The 16,058-nt window shown below is 37.4% G+C and overlaps 1 protein-coding gene across 2 annotated transcripts in view; it reads left to right on the top strand.

Annotated features, from left to right (window-relative positions):
- Positions 1-16,058, top strand: part of CERT1 (ceramide transporter 1) — a gene marked incomplete at its 5' end in the record, with an annotated part of 78,573 nt that overhangs the window by 47,836 nt on the left and 14,679 nt on the right. For both annotated transcript variants that reach the window (XM_084278673.1, XM_084278672.1), the window contains 4 exons: positions 3,920-4,027; positions 4,816-4,954; positions 5,524-5,607; positions 10,957-11,114. In XM_084278673.1, coding sequence (XP_084134799.1) covers positions 3,920-4,027; positions 4,816-4,954; positions 5,524-5,607; positions 10,957-11,114 — 489 coding nt within the window. The remainder of the gene's footprint in view (positions 1-3,919; positions 4,028-4,815; positions 4,955-5,523; positions 5,608-10,956; positions 11,115-16,058) is intronic.

The raw sequence follows: 16,058 nt of genomic DNA, 5'->3' as shown, positions 1-16,058 counted from the left end.
TGGAGATCTGCAATATGATTCTGCGAATACTTGGCTGTTTCACTGAAGGCAGCTTTTCTGACGTACTGCCTTGTTGCTGATACCAGCACCTGCTCCAGTAAAGAATCACATGAAGCTTTGGATCATGTGGCTCTTTCCTCTCATCTATCATAACAAAAGGATTAATGGATTTTGTGCACCGCCTTAGAAAGCAGAAGGTGTTGCAACATACTGCCAAATGCCAGTTTTAGTGTAGCTTTGAAGCTATGAGGAATGCATGGAATTTCAAAGAACTGCATCTGTGTACGGAGCATGGTAATTTAGCGTTAGTGCTTGGTGCTATGAATTGATAGAACTTCCGCAAGTTATTTTGTTTTCAAGCAGAGACTGTTAGCTTCTATCATATGGACTCTATCTGCTTTTCAGATTTTTATCTTTGGAAATTAAAAATTGTGTGAACAGAAGACGCTTAAAGCCGGCATTCCTCTTCTCAATGTAATTGACTATTTCTGCAGGGAATAGTTAATGATGATCTGCTTTGCAAGACATAAATGCGGCAGTGACCTGCTCTCGTTTAGATGTTGCGGTAGCAGAATGGTGGGGCTTTGCATGATGCACGGTTTCGTTATGTTCAGCTGCTTGCATGTGTCTGCTGTGAGCTGGGTGGCTTGTCTCTGCATCAGATATAAAGGAATACTTATTTTCTGTTTATTCTGACAAATAAGTATTCCTGATGTAATTTATGTTTTTTCCATTGGCCGTTTAAATACAATTGTGTGAAATCGTTTTGTGAACATGATCTGTAAATGCACATTCTTTGGATTCATGCTGTGTGCTGTTCAGTCTGCAGAATTTGCTCCTTGGTTGCAAGTAGTTAAAACTGCCTCAGTGCTTTTTATGTAGCACCTTTTTTATTGGTAGGTTTTGCAAGCTATATGCAGCAGACAGCTGTATATACTGTTTTGTGTACAATTCTGAACAGTGGCTAAACGGTTTAGTGGAATTATTAATCACAAGCGTAAATGACAGTCAAAAAAATATATACATACACAGCTGAAAAAGGCACCTTGAAAAATCAAGCTTACATATTGATATGGAAAGAAGTTTTTTTTTGTTTCATTCTCAGCTTTTAATTTTGTGAACTAAATAGACTGAGCATTCACTGTATAGGTAATATTGGAAGAAAATTATTTAATTATTATATTTTCATTATGTGTTCCTAGAATATAAGTCACCAGATTTTCTACTTCTGTGGTTATATCTGTTCTAGAGTACTAGTACTAAAAAGTCGCTTTGATTAACTCTTCAAATAAATTTAGAAATCTCACTTCCTGAGCTTAAATCCAGGTTTTGCATAGGTGTGTCTTTCTCACTTAAAGCAATCAAAACATTTGGTGTCCTTACTTGTAATGCTCTGACATCAATCCAATGGCTATTATTTCTACATCTTAAAATGAATCTGTTTATTAAGACATATGTAATATGTAAATGAAATTTTACTTTCGTTCTAGTGTGTAAAACTTAAAAATCAAAATGACTCCTTACTGTCAAACTGACTGTAGTAAACCAGTCAGAGTCATTTTAGTATTTGTAGCATATGTTTAAATAAGCACCGAAGTTACCAGTAAAACAGTAAAGTTTTTTATTTGCATTTACAGGAAAGCTTAAAAGAAATGTTGCATTCTTCTGTTATGTGACTCTTAAAATGCTCCCGGTGTTTGTGGTCATTAAACATTTCTGAAACTAAATAATTGTATGCCTGAAACACTTCTCTGTGTAAAAGTTCTTTTGTTCCCTTACCTACTTCTTTTTTCTTGTCCAGTCTTTTAGGACTTAAAAGTCCATAAAAAGAGCCAAAGTCCATTCTTGAATATTTGCTAGGAAAAAAGAAAACCCAACACATAGCCAAAGCTTCACTATTTGATTTTTGTTATATTTAAAATTACAAGCCCTTGAATTAAGCTATAATCTTCACACTGAACTGCCTTGCAATTCAAAATTCAGCTCAAATACGTTACCAAAGCCAGGTATACTGCTTGAACTGATATTTTTTTAAAAAGTCCAATTTGAACATTTTTAACAAAAAGCTTATTCTAATAGATATTTTAAAGCCAAGCCTTAACACAAATAGTAGGATTAATTCTTTAAGAATTGTGCTTTTAGGATTTTGGCAGCTACATTTATGTAGCTGTTTTTCTAGGACTGTTGCTCAGGGTAAAATAGCTTTAAATGCATGTTCTACAGCAGAAATTACTAAATTAATACATCCTTATAGTATGACTTAGTAAGGAAACTGTCTTGTGCTCTGTCATTTTATTTTAAACTGTCACTAAACATAAACTTGAAGAATACAAGTTATCATATTTCTGATTTTTCTACTGAAGTAAGCAATGAGCTTACGATGTGCCTTATTAAATCCTTTGAATTTACAAGTGCCCCTTCTTTTTATGTTAAGTTGATGATCACTTAGCCTTCTTCCATCAGACTTCTGGAGTACCTTTTTCTAGTTCTGTATTTCTTTGTCATATTAATTCTCAACTCTGCTTCTACTTTCATACTCATCCTGTTTCTCTTCTGTTTTCTCAGTGCTTTCTTGTCTTCCTCCTCTTTCTTTAAATGGGCCAGGTAGAAATTGACTCGGCTCGTTGTTGCTTGATTTTGGTAGATAATCTCATTCAGTCATGTTAATTCAGGAATTACGTTGACTCTGGGACTCACATTTCTCTTTTCAGTCATACCTTAATTTCTAAAAAACTTTGTTTCTCTCCCACTGCTCCTTTGTAGCCTAAACATACATGTGTTGTCCTGCCCATTGCAGTACTGTCCAAATCCTCCTGTATTGATCAACACTTCAAACTATTTTTGTACTTTCTCCTTGTTTTTAATAAGTTCATTTGCATCTTAATTTATAGCACTTTCCTGCCTTCCCAAAGTCTATGAAGGTTTTTTTTTCAATAAAAAGTGCAACAGCTAGAATTTCATTGTTTCTTCATGTTCTATATAATTTGTTTTGTCTCCCCTTCTCCCTGCCCCATCTCAATTTCTGTGCTCAACTTCCTACTTCTGCCAAAAGTCCTTGACAATTTTGTCACTGTCTACTTGATCAAACTCATCTATTAAAAGTATTTCAAATATTGCTCTGAACCATCTATTTATTTCTCACATTCTCTTCCAGGGTTTTTCTTCTCCTTTGCCATGCAAAGGCCATTTATGTTAACATTTAGAGAAGTACTTTACTCCCAGTTCCTCAAGATCTGCTTCTGTTTGATTTTTGAGGAAATTTTCCAAATTGATATTTTTAATGTTATCTTCCTCTTGTTATCATCTTGTTTAATATAGATTTTTGTGTTTTATAAGTAATAATTTCAGTCTAGTATAAAGAACTTGATAAAGAAGCCTGGAACAAGGCAAAAAAAACCCCAGCACGCTAGCAGTAATTGTCTGGGTTTCTGTGATCTCTATTTTGTTGCTTTAAAAAAATAAAATACCACTATTGGAGTGATGGGAAGGATCAACTGATGCTCATTGTCTTCAAAATGAACCATGTTAATCCCCAAATTAATTGTAGAGTTCTGTAGGTTTTTGAATGCGGTGTGAAAATTGCTTGATAGGGATTACATAAACCAAAATAATGGAACATTGTCCTCTTTTTGAACCCTTAAATATATGTTGCCTTATTCTTTCAGGGGCACATAATAGTTTGTAGACAAGCAGGTTTTTACAAATCATTATGATAATAAAAAATAGTCATAGTAACTTTACAGATGCTGCATCAACATCTTAGATATGCAGGCACAGTTTGAGTTACTTAGCCCCGACTGCTTCCTGACAAGAAACAAATGGACTGGTTTCAGAGGATATTACATTAATCTTGCTTTCATGATTTCCGTATTTATTAAAAGCTTCAGCACTCTAGTATTGTGTGTCATTTGTTTCTTAGACTGAATCTGGCTATGGATCTGAGTCGAGTTTACGGCGCCATGGCTCCATGGTGTCTCTTGTTTCTGGAGCAAGTGGATACTCTGCGACATCCACCTCTTCATTCAAGGTTAGTAAAGAGTGTTTCCTCTGTATTAGTATGTAAGAAAGACGTGCCATTGGAAAAGCAGTAACTTATGTGAAGACTCATTCACTTGTTCATAGAAAAAATGCAAAGTATTTGGTTTACTGTAAGTATTAGTGATTCATATAATGGTTAACAGATGATGCAGGAAGCGTTTTCATGCCTCTGTGCAGTTGTCCTTTTTAAACAGTGGCAAGAAAATCAGGCCTGTGGGAGCATTTACTAACTTTTCCTAATTTACTCCTCAAAATACCAGGGCCTCTAAATTAAAAGGAATGCTGATTCTGCTACTTCATTTAACTTAATTTGATAAATACTAATTGACAGAAGATGGCTTTCCTTGTCTATGTGTACCATATTTAACATATGAACTTGTTAGACTGTACTTCTGGGACAGCAGAAGAGGAGCAACACAAGGGGAGTAAAGATTACAACACAGATCTTAAACTAGATCTGGCTCTTTACAGACAGATAGGCATAAAATTGATAACATGCAAGATAACATTTTAATAAGCTTTTGTTGAATGCTCTAAAATAGCAAATTCAGTCAAGAACTAAAATTAAGACCAGCGGACAAAATGAGTACGAGACCCTTGTATACAGTATTCTTCTAACTTTAACAGTATTTCATAGCTGCTGATATCTAAAACACCCTTAGTGTACTTGAAATTGTTCTTCATAGCTGCAGAAATAAAATTTTTAAATTTATTTATGCATCATACTATTGCTGAGTATGTAGTTGTATTTCAGGCTCTTTTCTCTTGTGTTTTCAGAAGGGCCATAGCTTACGGGAGAAGCTTGCAGAAATGGAAACCTTTAGAGATATCTTGTGCAGACAAGTTGATACTTTGCAGAAATACTTTGATGCCTGCGCAGATGCAGTTTCCAAAGACGAACTTCAGAGGGATAAAGGTAAACTGTGACCAAAACCTCATATCTCCATGGAATTTAGCTTTTTACATAGTAATAGCCTCAAAGTGCTTAATACAGCATTTGATGCCATATAAATAAAATGTGCATCTTAATTTTTCTTTTTGGTATAGGGATGAATTGTAGATACTTCTGCATAAATGGAGTTACCTGGTCACACTTTCGAAGTTGTATACCCATAAAAATTGGCTTTACTTAATGTTAACCTGTAGCTGTCAACTGTATAAAAGAAAATTTAAGCATTTGATGTTACAGATCAGTAATTATTTAGCATTATAAGGTGAAGTCAAGTTAGAATTGGGTGCTGAACTTTTACACTGAGTAAATGTTAAGTCTCCTGATAGTTTCTCCAGTAATGTTGATAGTGGTCTTAGGTCAAAAAAAAAAAGAGTGTGGGGGGGTGTGGGCATGGAGTTGTGATGTTCATGACTTGTTATATGAAAAAATCTTAAATGCTTCTTGCCCACGAAGATGCTCTTAATTCTTGCGTGCACACCAAAGAATTGGAAAAGCTTTCTTAGCCCCATTAACACACTCTCTCTCAAATTTAGTGGTAGAAGATGATGAAGATGATTTCCCGACAATGCGTTCGGATGGGGATTTTTTACATAACAGTAACAACAGTAAAGAGAAATGTAAGTGTTTCCCAACCTTTTCACTGAAAAGTCATTTGAATGGTATGATGATATCTCTTCTATCCAGAAAATGGCAAGAAGGGTTATTTAAATACATGTGACAGGAGGTTCTTATTTATGTTATTATTCATTAGCTGCTTTCCATGATTCTCTGAGATATTAATTAAAAAGAAAAAAGCTAATGCAGGTTTGCCAAGATGGAATTTCCTATTCTGTGTCCGAAGCCATTTTCACTGTCTGTTGAAACTGCTGTTATCATTCAGATATTGGGAACTGAGATTTGTGAAAAGTAATTGCAGTTCTTCCTGCAAGTGTTACCTGTTTTAGGAGTGTGGTGGAGCACAATGTCTTTACAGCTAGGCATGTCCCAGTTCGGTTTTTCCAAGTTCTATGGCTACGTAATGGTTAAGTCAACGCTGTTAGTGATTCCAGCTCAGCATAATTTTAGCACTTGAACTACATTTTTCATTGTTAGGATGAACAAAATTCTGATTGTTATTCTTACCTTAAATGATATAATGATCATACTCCCTGCATCCAGGCAGTTAATGGGCAGAACTCATGCAAGCCTTAGTGTACTGAAACTTCATACTCTTGATCTGTCGAAATTTAAAAATCTGCACTTAAAATCTGTTTGTGTTCTTCTCAGGCTTGCATTCTCTAGATGTTGAAAATTCAGTTAGTCCTAAACTATTTCTAAGACTTTGATTCACAAATCATTGAAGTTGCACTATCTTGAGTTTCATATCTGATGGAATCTCACAACGTACTTGCCAAAAGTGTTTTTAATAATGCATATACTTTCATCAAGAACCTGGAAAATATAGGCAAAAAAATAAGCCTTTTCCTTGACTTCGCTTTGCTTTTTAATTGCCTGTTGTCCCTATCTGTTACACCTTTCCTCCCTGTATTGAAGTGCTCTTTCTACAGCATAGCCAAAACTGTTACAAGCAAAAGAGGAAAAATGTATGTTAAGTCAGAACAAATTTCAGGAAACTGAAAAAGCCTTTAGAAACTGTTAAATGAGAATTTAATTTTGCTGTGTGATTAGTTTTGAAAGAGATGTCTATGTCAAACTTAATTTTTGTAGGATCATGTAGGAGTTTCAGCTTAATTTATCTTTAGAACATTTCTTATCTACAGTCTTCTGGTGTATCTGATATATATATATACACACACACATATGATATGGGGAATGTCATTAGGATGTCTGTATTTTTGGTACATCTGGTCATCTTAGAATATTTAAATGCAAGTAAGTGACTTCATGTTTTCATCACCTGTTTAACAGGAATTTGAAGAGAGAGCTTTATTCCTCTTCTAAAAAGTTCTTTGAGTCTTTGGGAACTTTCATGCTAGGGGAAAATGCTATGTGTTATGGGTACTTGTATGTAAATTCATGATAACTCACTGCAGAAAATGATTTCTGCAACCACTTGCTTTTTGCAGAACTTCTTATTCCAGTTTTTATGATTCCTGATTCCATTAAATTTACTTTTCGTCAATTATTTCTATGCAAAGCTTTATCTCCATTTTAGTTTTTCTGTGCCTCAGTTTGATTTCTAAGGGCTAGATCCATTAAATATTTAGTAGCTGAGTGCTACAAAGCTTGATTAGAAATGAAAAATTGAAGTCTCTCCCCTAGGGCGGAATCATTAAGTTGTAAGTGATACAGTGGGGGAAGTAGATATCTCAGGTTGAGAGCGCCATACCCATGTATTGGGAAGAAAACTACAGACTAACTGATAGCAAAAGACTTGTCTTCAACTTCAGAGTTTTCCAAAGCTGAGCCTCAGAGCAGCAGTTCAGATTCTTTGGTTTCTCAAATTTCAGGTTTCCTTCTTAAAGTCTCTATCCAGTCCTAGAAGGACTGGAACAGTCTTTTTAACTGTAGCTGAGAAATGTTACCTGTTTCTTCTGGGGCTGTTCTGCAGTCAGTGTTCTGGGAAGTGAGAAGCATGGGTTCAAATTCTTCTTTAGCCTGCTATCATAAGGAGGAGTCTTTACACCTGTTGTTCAAGCCACTAGGGCACCCATCTAATGTTCAAATAATTAGATTTAAGACTTACTTAGAGGACTCTGTTGACATTGTCTTTTGAAATATGTTCCACTCTGCACCTTCCCTGAGTGGGAGGGGAAAATCATCAGGACTAGAGAGATTTGTGTACTGCCATGAATAAGATGTTTTGGATAGGAAGGCTTTTTCTGTTATGTGTTCTCTTTGAATGAAGAGTACTATGAAGGTATTTAAATTCATTGTTCACTTTCCAATTTAAAAAATCTGGTAACTGAAACAGTTATAATTTGTATAAAACACCAATGGAGAATCCTTCTGATGCATATTTATCCACTGGGATCTTCTATTCTAAGAACGTAGAATCTTGATCAGGAATTGTTCCTGTGTATCCACTCGGGCAAATTAGTGTATTTGGATTAAAATTATTTAAGAATTGGAAGAGGAGGTGAAACCTACTTAAGGAACCTCTTTGAAGAGGTAAGGTGTTTTTTGTACTGGAAGCATACATATGGAAATGGTCCAAAGGCTGAAGGGGAAAAATTTGATGTAAAACATACTGGGATTTTTGTGCTTTGAATGGAGGAAGAATATTCACCAACATATTGCTGAAATAACAGGATGGTTCTCAGAGGAGAACTTGTGATGTTGATCTTACCTGTTTGCGATCATTTGTGGATAGCAGTATCAATAAGTGGTGGGCCAAAACGTACATTTTTTCACTTAAAATTATTGATACGGGATGCTATGGGGCATAGAATGGAAAAGACAATAGAACTTCTTGCTGCTTACTGTCTTTAATTTTCTGTTTCATTGGAAAACAGATTTGGTCAAACACATGGTATCTGGGACATTTTACAAACAGAATCTTTTAGGAACAAGAAGGGAAAACTTGACCTATCTTAGTAGACAAAGAGGTGTAGGAAAAAAGGTCTAAGAACTGTTGAAGGCTAAAGCATGGTATGAAGAATCCTTTATATGAAGAGCAGGAGAGAGAAAATCAAAAATAAAGCAAAAAGCTTAAATGATGTGATAATTAAAAAGAAACAACTTGGAAAATGTTGAAATAAAAGTAGGAGAAAAATCATCCTGCTGTATTTTTCAGTTGGCTGCATGCAGTTTGATGAAGCTCGAAGAGCACTTTCCTATTACTTTTTACCTTGAACTATATAGATCTCTTGATGATAAATTTCATTTTGAAACACTCAAGTTTTGTAGCTGACTTGAAAAAAAAAAACCCACCATAAAAAAGGAATAGAGAAGATGTTAAGGCTCTTCAAAGAGAAAATCTCCTGACAAATACTTCTGCTAAAGCTCAGCTGTTGCTGAGACGAGGCTTAAGATCATCTTCTGATGTTGTGGGAAGACAAATGTTACCTGTGATTAAGAATGACTCAAAATACTCCCCATCCATTGTAAGGAATCTCTTGAGTGACCATCTCTTCAAAGAAAATGTTTTGCATCTTCCAGCAATGAGCTCACTTATAATCCACATTTATAATGGCTGAAGGGAACTGTGGATACTGATTTTAGAACTGCAAGCTCTGCATGTATCATGGCTGCCTTAAGACCAGTCATTAAGAATGATTGAGAATAAATTATGACTGAAACTGTATCGAAGTATTAATGAGTTTTAGCTGAGACCTAGAGATACCCCAGAACAAAACCTGGGCTTTTGCCAGGAAAGGAGACTCTATTGCTGCATCTCCTGTAAGAATCTACTATAGAGATTTCTTGAAATTATTTTGTAGTGTTGCAACCAGTGGTAGTTTCTTCAACACATCTAGCATGTTCTATAATTAGGAGAGAAAAATCACATGTGAAGCGTTATAGCTGTGCTGGCAAGCTTGCACATGAACACAGTCTACACCAACAGGGCAGATCAAGAGTATGAACTGTATTTTTTCAGTCATGAAGTGTTGTGGGTGAAGGTCTTTTTGTGTGGTTTTCAGTTTTCTCAGTGACTCCACTGCATCGCCTCCTTGCCAGCTTACACCACTTCAAGTCTCAGCCTCCTCCATGTTCCCTCTGCAGCTGTTAGGGGGAGGGAGAGCTGCTCTGCTCATCATTGTCTCTGAAACAGATTTTTTTCTTTTCCCTTACTTTCTTTTTTCTCCAGCCCCCATAATTTTTACCTTTTAGGGAGCATTCTTGATTAACAAGAAACGAAAAATAAGCTGCGTTCTAACACAATATATATGCTTATTGAGGTATTTGAAGTAGTGTGTGGCCTGTAATCATCTGTTTGAAGAATCGTTTGATTCCTTCTGAAAGGAGGGTATATAAAACCTCTAGAGGCTAAACATTGCTTAAGACCATGTGACAGTTGCTTTCTGTTCTGGGAGTACAGATGCTTTACCATTAGAGAACAGCAGTTGCATTTCTCTTTGCCACAAGAACCGAGCTGCTTGAAAGCTCCGCTTTGCCCTTGCAGACAGATATTGGATAAACTTACACAAATATTTATTTGTACCTTTTAAACCAAAACAGTGGCATGTTGACAAACTGACAGACTGGGGAGGAGGGGAGAAAGCGATACCCAGCTAGGTGATAAGTCATTAGCTTGCCCCATGGCATAGCAGGAGTTACTATAACTTGCTGGGCTCAGTCAGCTTCAACATGAGTGTTACTTCTGCCTTCTAATATTTTATGACATTAGTGTGTAGTGTTTGATTTGTTATTATGTCAACCTACATACGAGTTTGACATATAATAGGTACTTTTTTTGTCACACATTTTAAGTGACTTGTTTAAATAGCCTTAGCAACAGATGGCTTGGTTGACAGCATGAAGTAGTTGTTGGAACTGCAAAACCCACAGTACTTGGATAATTCCACAGATTTGATACTTTTATCATATATCATACCTTTTTACTTGGAGGTTTTTAAATCTATAATTACCTGCTTAAAGCAACTTAGAATGTTATGGTTTGGGTTTGATTGCATTTTGAAATGGTTCCTTTCTTAGTGCTGTATCAGATATGTTGTAAGGTTGCTCTGTGTTAATTAGTCCCCACTTCAAGCTGTCAAACTGCTATTGTTACAAAGTATTACCACTCCCTCCACCCACATGATTTGCAGAGTGCAGAGTAATACAGCATTACAAGCAGAGTTGAGATACAGTATAGCAAGATGAAGCTGAAGGGATGTGCGGCTGCTTTTGAATCTCTTTCCTTATCCTGTGGATAGATGAAATTTATTAGCACTTTTGATTTTTATTTTTACATAAAGTTTCTATCCAGCCTGTGCTCTTCAAACACTTGTAAAACAAAGCATGTATGTAAAATGTTTGAGGTAAAGGCAGCTATCCATGAATGATTCATGTTTGTTTTTTAGTATTTCCACATGTGACACCAAAAGGAATTAATGGCATAGATTTCAAAGGAGAAGCTATAACTTTCAAGGCAACTACTGCTGGAATACTTGCCACACTCTCTCATTGTATTGAACTCATGGTAAAACGTGAAGAAAGCTGGCAAAAAAGGCTAGATAAGGTAAGATCATTTTCCTTTACTTTCATGGAAAAAAAGTTTCTTTAGCTTGAGATTGAAAATTCAAATGAGGTGTTAACTTTTTTATTCCTGGTATTACTTTTATTTTTACATACAGCATATATTAATTTTAAGTGCTTTCATTATTTAACCTATAAAATAATAAAGCATTATCTGAACTGGTGATACAGTAACATTATTTATCATAGTCTTTCTTTTTCCAGCCTGTGTTCAGATTGTGTTTCTATGTTTTTATATCTACTGAGGACGTGACAGTATTCCATAGTAATAAGTGTGTTGTTTCTCAAAGAGACCTAATTATCCATGCTTGCAAAATGACATGCAAATCTCTTAAACGTTTTAATTGTGATAAGTGATGGTGACAATACTGAGGGAGAACACCCAGTTCTAACTAACCCAGTTCTAACCCAGTGCCTCTAAGATATGATTATTTCACTTCATTTTGGGAGATGGAGATATTAAATCATGTCTTATACTAATTGTTTTAATTTCTTAGGTGTGTGGTATTAGAGTATCTGTTATTCTGATTGCAATGACAGGTCATGTTAAGCCTACTCACCCGCTATAGCAGCTTGAAAGGAACAGTGTCATGAGATGTGCAGGAGGATTGGCTAGGTTGTACCTCAGACTTCATAGAATCATTTGGGTTGGAAGAGACCTTCAAGATTGAGTCCAACCACAACCTAATCCTGCCTACTCCACCTCTAGACCATGTCCCCAAGCACAACATCTACACACCTTTTAAATACCTCCAGGGATGGTGACTCCACCACTTCCCTGGGCAGCCTGTTCCAGTACATGAATACCCCGTTCAGTAAAGAAATTCTTCCTGATATCCAACCTAAATCTCCCCTGGTGCAGTATGAAACCATTCCCTCTCATCCTATCCCTTGTTACCTGAGAGAAGAGACTGACCCCCACCTCTCTACCCCCTCCTTGCAGGTAGTTCTAGAGAGCGAGGACACCCCTCAGCCTCCTTTTTTTAAGACTAAAAAGCCCCAGCTCCCTCAGCTGCTCCTCACAGGACTTGTGCTCCAGACCTTTCACCAGCTTCCTTGCCCTTCTCTGTACAAGCTCCAGCATTTCAATGTCCCGCTTGTGGTGAGGGGCCCAGAACTGGCCACAGCACTTGAGGTGCAGCCTCCCCAGAGCTGACTATAATGGGATAATCACTTCCCTAATCCTGCTGGTCACACTGTTCCTGATACAGGCCAGGATGCCCTTAGCCACCTGGGCACACTGCCTGCTCATGTTCAGCTGGCTGACCATTAACAACCCCAGGTCCTTTTCCTCCAGGGAGCTCTCCAGCCACTCTGCCCCAAGCATGTAGCTTTGCCTGGGGTTATTGTGACCAAAGCGCAGGACTGAGCACTTGGCCTTGTTGAAACCCATAAAGTTGGCCTCTGCCCCTTGCTCCTACCTGTCCAGGTCACTCTGCAGAGCCTTCCTGCCTTCCAGCAGATCGAGACTTCCACACAATTTGGTGCCATCTGCAAATTTACTGAGGGTGAGATCAATCCCCTTGTCCAGCTCATTAATAAAGTTGTTAAAGAGGCCTGGCCCCAGCACTGAGCCCTGGGGAACATTTCTAGAATCCTGCCATTATTGATTGGTATCCTGTGCAGTCCTCTAGCAGTTGTTGTCTCTTGTTTTTCACTTAACATGTTTTCAATTTGGTCTGTATCGCACTTCAAATCGTACTCCACATGTCTTAGTGGTAGATGATTCAAAAATAAATTCCTGCAGACAAAATACATCCATGTTGGAATCCTTGCCTCTGTCTCCTGGGTCGTCTTTGTTCATGTCAAAGGCCTGGCCCTGACTGTATTGCAACTTCTGTCAACACTTCATTTGTTACTGCTTCACCAAAGTAATTGTAGGAATTATAGTACCTTCAGGACTTGAAGCTTATCCATAGAATCATAGGGTAATTCAGGTTGGACTAGAGACCTCAAGAAGTCTCTCTATCTCTTTCACCCAAACCTCCTGCGTAAAGGAAGGACAATTTGAGATCAGACAGGGTTGCTTCAGTCTGGTTTCTTACTGGTTCTTATCATGGGTGAATATTCTTGACTTGGGGAAAAATCAATTTGTTACTGATTTAAAATAGATCTCGTTAATGGTAAACAAAAAGACAAACACAAAACTAACTTTCTTCCTCTATTTCCCAAGCTCGACTTCACTCCTTCACTGTGGGCCCTTCTACCCACTGCTGGCTCCAAGCAGTGCAGGGTGAGGAACTGGGGGCTGTAGTCAGTCCTGCTGCTACCTCCTCCTCACACTTTTTTTTCCTGCTCCAGCACAGGTCCTCTCCACAAGCAGCAGTCCCTTGGGGAAAGATCTGCTGCAGTGTGAGCCCTCCACAGGACACAGTTCCTTCAGGAAGTGCCCCTCTACTCTGGCATGGGGTCTTCCCTGGGCTGCAGTGTGGTTATGTTCTCAGTACTGGAGCTACTGCTCTTCTAATTTTGGCATCTCCTCTGTTATTTCTCACTTCTTGTTCCCCCTTCCTCTCTCACTGGGGTATTTTTTGCTTTTAAATACATTTTTAGAGAGCTGCCACACATACGGTAGATGGGCTCAGCTGTCTCCTGCAGTGGGTCTGTTTCAGAGCTGGCTGGAGCTGTCTGTGTCTGACATGGGACAGCCCCTGGGCCTCTTCCCACAGAGTCCCCCCCTCCAGTCCCCTGTGACTAACACCCTTAAAAACAGCAATTTACTGTAACTAGACATCTTCTAACACTATTCCATTCAAGTCCTAGAGCTGCTTTCAGTTTTGTTTTGTCTTGTTGTTCTAGTGGTTAAAGATGGCTTTATAAGAGCATCTGCTGTTAACTATGGGCATGAGCTAAAAACATTTTGCCATCATCTGGTAGATGTGGAGGAGAATGGTGTTGAGCTTTCTACTTCTGGTTTTCTTAGATAGGTGTGTAAACTGCTCCAAAAAATACTGTGAGATGATAAAAATTAAAAATACCTTCTCTGAGAGATTAGTGGGGAAAATAGCATTAAATTTGGCACCTGCTTGTGTTTGTGGTCTAGCTGGGAGGGTGTTAGAGCTCTTTAAGTCTGCTCAGTGCTTGTAAAAGTCCATCTAGCTGAAAGTCTTGTAGTTTTGCATGGGTGGGTTCTGGTGGAGAAGGTGGGGGGGCTGCAGGGGTAACATCAAGTTTGTTCTTTGCATGTCAGCATATTTTACGCCACTGACACTGCACTCTGCAGGTTTGTCACAGGAAGAATAAGATCTCTGTCAGTGGCTAAAATCAATGAGTGTTTCATAAGTAATGCAAGTGCCACTGTAATCCAGCTCACTGTCCTTTCCTTTCCAGTTTCATTATTCCACTGCTTTCAGAACTGTCTTAACAGCAGCACACAAAGTGGATTAATAAAGAGTCCTACTACCTCACAAAATTATATAACCTCCATCTTGTAGAGGACTTTCTTAGCCTAAAAACCTGCTGTGCTTGAAACAAACATGTATCAGAATTACAGTTTTCTTAAAAATACTCTCATATTAAAAAGCTCAAGTTCCATGTAATCTGTTGAATCTAGAGGAGACTACAGTTAAACTAGAGATGAGTACAGTGTTGCTAAGTATCTTTATAAAGCCCCCCCTTTCTTTTTTAATAAAAGGGATTAAGTTAGTTTTGCAGGTTGGAAACTATTTCAAAACCTTTGAAAACAAATGATTATAAGAGCATCTTTTTTAGGAGACTGATAAAATAATGCACTTCAAAAATGCATTTTTAGAATTCTATATTTAGTTTCTTTCTGTTACCAAAACAGTCAGATGGCCAGAATAAAATTAATACAAAAGCATGTAATGTTATCTAAAGGTAGTAGTAGTTGCAGCTTTGCTTTTGGCTTTGTACTCTTAACCGTTAGGGTCTTGAACTTGACTTTTTATTTTTCCAGTGCTGTATATTTTTCAGCATTAGCCTCTTGAATGTATTTTAAAATAGACGTCTCTTAAAATGGACAAACAGGGAAGGTTTTAATTTCTGGTATTTGGTCCGTTGTTTTATGTGCAACAAAATCCTTGTGGTGATGTTTTGCTTGTTGTCTTGACTACAGCAGCATTTTTCTATTCTTGTTTCATTTGATCTTACTAATTGTTATTAATATGCAAACTAGTCTTCTGAACATTAAATTTTACCTCAAGATTAACATTTTTTAATGTGGCTTATTTTGTTCACATTTGGAAATTGTAACTCAATTTTTCAGAGTTTTAATACATTTAATAATTTTTTTTTTCTGCACAGTCAGTTTCCCGATTTCTTTCTTGTTTAATGTAGTTGCCAATAGACGCTGACAGATTTGGAGAGCTGTCTTTTGACACATGTGAATTATCAGTAATTTGCAGACAAAAAACAGAGGAAGTGTAGGAATTTGGGGCAAGCGGGAGTAGTTTGGGGCTTTTTTTTTTTTGTTTTCACTCCAAGTGTTCTGGTTGAGCTTCTATCCTTTCAGTGGCTTATGCTTAAGTCATGCTTTGTGCATCTTCAGGACTCTCCAGTTACTTTCAAAAAATATGAATTTGCAAGTTCTATGAAATATGTTAGCAGTGAGTGCCTCTTTGTGACAGTTTCAAAAGGGGAAAGCCTATGTTCACAGTCAGAGACAAAACTGTCTTCCTTTTTAAGTGCTGCTTTTTTCCCTCCAAGAATTTTCCTGTAGAAAAATATACTGCTTCGTTTTACATCAGAACCGTTGCTTTATTTTTCAAACTTTTCTTTAGAAGCTGGAAAACATGTTCCAGAGTGACTGTTACCACCAAATTCCCAGTGGGTGAACTCAGCCTTTCAGTATTGCTTAAGGGTTTTCCAATGAATCTTTAAAGTTCAGGTTGGGTTGCTCAATACTCCTATCTGCAATAAATAGTGTGTGGTGCCCAGTTGTCACCCATACGACCTAAATTTCTTCTAC

This window comes from Gallinula chloropus, assembly GCF_964237585.1.
Source record: "Gallinula chloropus genome assembly, chromosome: Z".
NCBI lineage: Eukaryota > Metazoa > Chordata > Aves > Gruiformes > Rallidae > Gallinula > Gallinula chloropus.
Note: the sequence above shows the minus strand (reverse complement) of the source record. Positions and strands in the feature narration are given on the sequence as shown.